The sequence below is a fragment of the Rhododendron vialii genome, chromosome 5a (genome assembly GCF_030253575.1).
Source record: "Rhododendron vialii isolate Sample 1 chromosome 5a, ASM3025357v1".
In the NCBI taxonomy this organism is placed as follows: Eukaryota; Viridiplantae; Streptophyta; class Magnoliopsida; order Ericales; family Ericaceae; genus Rhododendron; species Rhododendron vialii.
Genome location: NC_080561.1, coordinates 33,672,361 through 33,678,401, shown reverse-complemented (window position 1 = coordinate 33,678,401; position 6,041 = coordinate 33,672,361). Strand labels below are relative to the sequence as shown.

The 6,041-nt window shown below is 37.7% G+C and overlaps 1 protein-coding gene across 3 annotated transcripts in view; it reads right to left on the bottom strand.

Moving 5' to 3' along the window:
• Positions 1 to 2,024: 2,024 nt before the first annotated feature.
• LOC131327268 (protein ILITYHIA) overlaps positions 2,025 to 6,041 on the bottom strand; it is a 47,034-nt gene continuing 43,017 nt past the window's right edge. For all 3 annotated transcript variants that reach the window (XM_058360334.1, XM_058360335.1, XM_058360336.1), the window contains exons 54-60: positions 5,909 to 6,005; positions 5,644 to 5,826; positions 4,802 to 4,996; positions 4,551 to 4,730; positions 4,323 to 4,455; positions 4,085 to 4,163; positions 2,025 to 2,455 (exon numbers count right to left, since the gene is read on the bottom strand). In XM_058360334.1, the coding sequence (XP_058216317.1) occupies positions 2,413 to 2,455; positions 4,085 to 4,163; positions 4,323 to 4,455; positions 4,551 to 4,730; positions 4,802 to 4,996; positions 5,644 to 5,826; positions 5,909 to 6,005 (910 nt within the window). In that variant the 3' untranslated portion in view covers positions 2,025 to 2,412. The remainder of the gene's footprint in view (positions 2,456 to 4,084; positions 4,164 to 4,322; positions 4,456 to 4,550; positions 4,731 to 4,801; positions 4,997 to 5,643; positions 5,827 to 5,908; positions 6,006 to 6,041) is intronic.

Here is a 6,041-nt window from a genome sequence, read left to right as displayed (position 1 = left end):
ATTCCCTAAATAAATCAGTAAGTCCATAATATTATACTCCATATATAAGAATATAAAAAGATAATATAAATCAGCAAGTATTAAAATGCATTCTCCCCAAGTATAAAATAGGTCCTCTCTAAACCGGAGCCCTAAAATTAACGACATGACTAACAAATACCAAAAAAACAAAAACTAAGTATAACTAGTAAAATACATACCTTAATAACTAAGTGTGTATTGTACCAAACATTCTAAACCAAAAATGTTTGCATAAATAACTTACGAATACATAGTTTTAGGGTAACTAGCACCCCTCATGTCTTCCAGAAGTTGGAACTTAATACAAAACGGTACTGAAAGATAAAGTAAGTAAGGGAAAAGATGCTCGATCTCTGCCATCTTTTGCGAGTAAGTCCGCGCATTTGTTGCTCTCCCGCAATGTGTGCTTCACTGGTGGTTGGCCCAATTCTTGGAGAAGGGACCTGCAAATGGTAATCAGAGTATAGAGGTGGTGATCAGTTGTAACCGAGTTGAGCAAATTGACAAACAGTACTCATTGCATCTGTTTCTATTTGAACTGGGGCAAGGTTTCTTTGCTTAAGAAGCTGCTGAAGTCCGTGATAGAGAGCCCATATCTCGGCTGCTAAGCTAGAAATCAATCCGAGTTCGCAAGAGAAACCCGTGACCCAGTTTCCTTTGTCATCTCGGACGATACCTCCTGCACAAGCCTAGCTCAGGGGAGATAGAGCTACCACTACCATCAATGTTGAATTTTGATTTATAAAACAGACAGTCATTCATTCTCTGATTCCCCTTGCCGACTCTGAACTAACTCATGCTTCAATTAGAATCTGACCACCCCCAACCCCCCTTTAGCGCTCGCTCGTGAACGAGCCACCCAAGAAAATGTATATATATATATATATATGAAAACTTCTCTGCCATTTAGATCGGCAGGTAGGGAATATCCTAATATCCCACAATGACAGTTCACCGAAATAGGATTTCAAGATATAGTGGCTGAGCGTGTACCCCCAGTTCCATCTGCATTGAATGCATCGTGAGACCCATTTACAGCCAACAGCCCGCTTCCCTTACCCCTTTGCCAGCCCCCCATTGTTTTTTGATCTGCTTGCAAGTATCAGGCTTTCATCCTGTGGATAAACTAGCAAGTAGGGTCTTGCCCTAGAAGGCTTGCTTAATCCGATCTTTTGCAGTGTATGTTGATGCATTTTTGCTCAAAATGCACATTTTAACTTGAAAACAATTGACAGAATCCAAGCGCCCGTTTTATAAATCAAAATTTAATTTTTAATATATACCTATCAATGTCCAATAAAACTGATTTTTTTTGCATGAATATACTAGTTTGCAAGCTCTACAAGACGAACAGTTCAAATTATCACAATGAACGCACGACAGGGCCCACAAATGGCAATGGCAGAAACCCCACAGTTTCCGCAACTAACTCTCAAAAAGGAAACCTCTGTTCTTTTCCTCTATAATATTTAATTAATCCCAGAAAATGACTGTTTCTGCTATATTATCGAACCACGGAGCGTTAGTTTTTCTTATTTACGGAAAAACACCGAGTTTTTTTAAAAAATAATATTATTGTTTGTAAATTCTCATTTTGGGAAGAAGATAGTATTAATTTGAGTAGATATTACAACAATAACATTCAGAACTCATATGATATTAATTTGAGTAGATATTACAACAACATTCAGAACTCATATGACCACTTCTGTCTTTCAATAACAACTGATATGTTATTATCATCTAACTCATGTAGGTTTTCTCACGACAATTTAAAAACATAAGTCAAATATATCTTATTTCCAAATATATATGGGGACCACTTACGCAATTCACCATATGTATTATATATATACTGAATCAAATGAAAGATTCAGTGCCCCTAATTTGTCGTCATAGTATTCATCAATAAGACTGGGATTTGGGTAGTGGCAGTTGGTAGTGACAGGATAGAATGCAAAGTTTAGGGTTTGCTTAAGTTAAGAGTTTGGGGATAGAGAAAATTGTTCAACAATCAGCCTAAGTTTTATTATAGAGAGTTACGATAATGCAATCACAACATGATCTCGGTTTTATCTATATGGGTTTCACTTTAAGCAACCAAAATTCCAGACAAAAGCCACACAAAAAATAGGACAACTCTATGCCTTCATCGGTCAAATACAACTCTTGTGATGTCAGATATAGTGATTAAATTGACTATGAAAAGAGGACCCTGTGAAAAAATGGGTGTAATCCTCTTCTATCGCTGTACAACACAATTTCCTCTCAATTACCACAAAACTGCCGCGGGTCTTTTGGCTGCAGCTTCTGGATCATTTCGAACAGAACAAAGATTTCCATCCTTGCGGAAGAACCAAAATTAGTACCGACCATGGAACCAACATTTTATCAGCCACTCGACAAGTCATCTTCACTGTCTTCACTATCATCGCTGCAGAAACATATCCCACAAATGGCTTAAGAAACCAGAATTCGATAATGGGATCACCATATTATCAAGTATAGTGCTGTTTGATAAATCTGATAGTCGAATATTGAGAGCTGAAATTTTAGTACTCGAAACTGAATATTGAGCGTCTTAAGCTGAAAATGGAGTGTGATAACAAAGTGCTTGATACGAAGTTGAAACAGGTATTTACTGTTAATAATTGTGTCTTAGAGTCTTTACATTATATTGGTGATGTGTTGGTGGTGGTGGTGGTGGCCCTATGAAGAACGAACAAGCCAGGTGAAGGTGGTGGCGACTGGCAACACCGGTGGAGTGGTGATTATTGAAGTGGAGGAATGGCAGTGGAGGTGGGGTGTCACTGTGTTAGGGAGGTGGTTTATAGGCAGTGATAAATCGGTTGTGACTGTATAAGAACTCATGGTAGTCAAGTGGTAGAGAGGTGGTTTACGAAGCAAACATTTCTACGAAAGAGGCACGTCGTGACGGACACGGACAACCGTAAAAGCGTGTCCGACACTTCATTAACGTGTTCAAAGTACCAATCTACACAATCCAAAAAGTAGGAATAACTGATGCTGTGGGATCGGATTTCCTCATGAATTCCCTCTCTCTGTTGGTAATTGTGGAATGCCAATTATGAAACTCAGAAGGATAAAAGCCCTTTTATCTTTGACACGAGGTCAGAGAAAGTGGGGAACCCACTCTTTTAAACAACCGGACTCAAAGAAAGCAGTACAAATGCAAGGGCACTTTATAGACACTCCATTATAGGGAACGCAACTGACATCCACATCATAAATATTGCAACATTTTACAATTGTATTTCATTAATTAGAATGTCATTATTACAATAACTATAATACGCTATTATGGTATGTTAAGAAATGTACCACTTTTCAAGTTAGGTAGATTTATGTTGCATTAACTCTGTACAGGTTATTCAAACACAAGTAATGTGTCCCATCTCTATGGAATTGCAAAGTCTGCGGTGCGACTCTGGTTTCTTAAAATGTTTGTCATACCACATATGGACAAGCTGGTCTCCCTTAGTTTCCTCCTTTATTCTTCTCTACTTTAATGAACATATTTCTTTTTTATAGATAACATACATACATTTCTTACCATGGAATAAAAATCTACTTAAATAGCTTTTAAAAAGACAAGCATTAACCATGGTAGATTTTGAACTGTATACGGAAATTTTAAAAAACTTACCAATTATTTTCCGGTCGCTAGTTTGTTTATTTATATACCAGATTTACGTTTACATTTGTCATTTATTCGTGTGTAGATCGAACCAAAATGGCAATCCATACTATTTACACAGATAAGTTGTGCATGGCACATAATTTGGTCCATAAACACGTGTACAGACCAGAATAGTTTGAGTATGGGCCACAACGATGCAACCAGGTTGAGCTTACTCCGTTAAGTTTGTTTTTCAGTTTCTTCCCTTGTGTTTAATTGTGTGGTTATATGCACAGGCACATATGTAAATATTCGGCCGTTGTGCATGTATTTTATTGGTAGTTATAGAGCATCCAAGGGTAGCATACTTCCAAGGTAAAGGGAAGCTGCATAATCAAAACAAAGGAACGGGTGATTACATACCTGTGTTCTGCAAACTTCGATAATCGTCTTGCATCCAAGCCTGATATAAATCTCTGAGCAGCTTGAACATTGTCAGTGCCTGGAAAACCAGGAATAAAAATGTCAAATTCCACTCTATTTGTTCAAAGATATACAAAGTCGCACTAAAAATGGTCAAATCCATTTATCAGATTACATAGAGAAGGGAAATGGATCAATATATAGTCAGACACAACAAAAATGCAGCAAAAGAATATACCCCTTGCCAATTGAAATGAGTGCAATGCACATCTTTCTGCAGCGAGTCTCACAGGAGTATTTCCATCTTTCAAACATTCTGACAGTGCAGGCCCATATATCGCAACATGGTTCATAACTGCTGTAGGATTAGCCTGGCATATAACTCCAATGTTAAACTACCTCAAAATTCTTTAACGAGGTTCCAGAAGTACATTACAGTTCAAAAGGCAAATGGTCAAGCATGTACTTTGGCAACTGCTTTCAGTGCAGATAATGCCCTTCTTCTGACTTCACTTGAGTCATCTTGCATTGCTGTTACCAAGGATATAAGAGTTTCCAGATGTGCACTGGTGTTCGAGGGTTCACTCCGAGTTCGATGGAGTAGAAGCCTTCCTAATGCTTTCGTTGATGATTCACGAACAGGAAACTATATGAAAAGTTCATCAGAAACCAAGCATATTAACAAAACAAAATGTCATTTCGAAAAGATGGTAATACCTTGTCATCTTTCAAGCTCTCTTTAAGAAAATGTACGACAATTGAGAACTTTGGAGATGCACAAAGCATCGAAGGATTATGCCTAAGCATGGAAGAGATTACAAGTACTGAACCATGCCTAGCAGACCAGCTAGAAGACGAAGCTGAATTTAAGAGTTCATCAAGCAGCTCCGAGAGTTGACCGTCTTCCATGTACTGCCATATCAGGAATTGAGAGTAAGGTTGATAACTTAAAGGTATAAAAACATAATTAAAACTTTAGTCTCTGAAACAAATCAAGAGAGGTCCTAGGATCATGAAAATGAAATCCCTTTGCTATCTGGAAAGTAATGAGACAGCTAACGAAGTATGCGCATGCTCTAGAATGTGGTAAAAGTCAACAAAATTCGAATTAAGGTGCTTTGGAGGTTTTGTTCTGACAAGAAAAGATACACAACATTAATGTCTTACATCATGTATAACATATTTCTAGCAGCAATATTGCCCCATTTATTTTACATTCTCTGAATAAACACTCCACTCTCTTGATTGTTCCTTAGATATGTTTTAATCTCTCTCCAAAGGAAACCTTTGAAAAAGGTAAAAAAGTTTTGGGATCAATCTCGATCACTATATCTATGATTGTGGACTCTCTGAATCACATTTTAGAATGCACGTCTCAATTTTAAATAACTTGAGTAACAAAATTTTGGTTGACATTGTACAACCCAAAGTCATTGTTTGAATCTTATGCCTGAACCAACATCAGCACATTCTGAGACTGAACATGCATAAAAGAGGAAGAATTAATTCAGCGTTCAACAATTGTACTTGAACAAAATATGAGTCTAAATTGCACAAACCTTTGAAATGATGCCCAACATACTTGAAGCAGAGGCTCTAATTTGGTCTTCATCATTATAAATTAAATCTTTAAGGGCAGTGTAGACACGAGTTCTAAAGGTACTGCTCACACTCTTCCCAGCATGCTTGAGGACACCCCTTAAGGCAGCCAAAATAGCATCTTGGACACCACCATCTGATGCCTGATAAACAAATATCACTAGAGTTAAAATGTGAAGCTCATAAAATCAAATAAGTGGAAAGGCCAAATGATACGAGCATCACCTGCAAACTAGATAAAAGATCCCCAACTAAAGGGTCAACCCTGGTACTCAGTGCACTAAGCTTCCCTAATGCTAGGGCAGCACTCGAGCGAACAGTCCTGGAATGGCATGGCATTTCATAAGCATAGGAGATA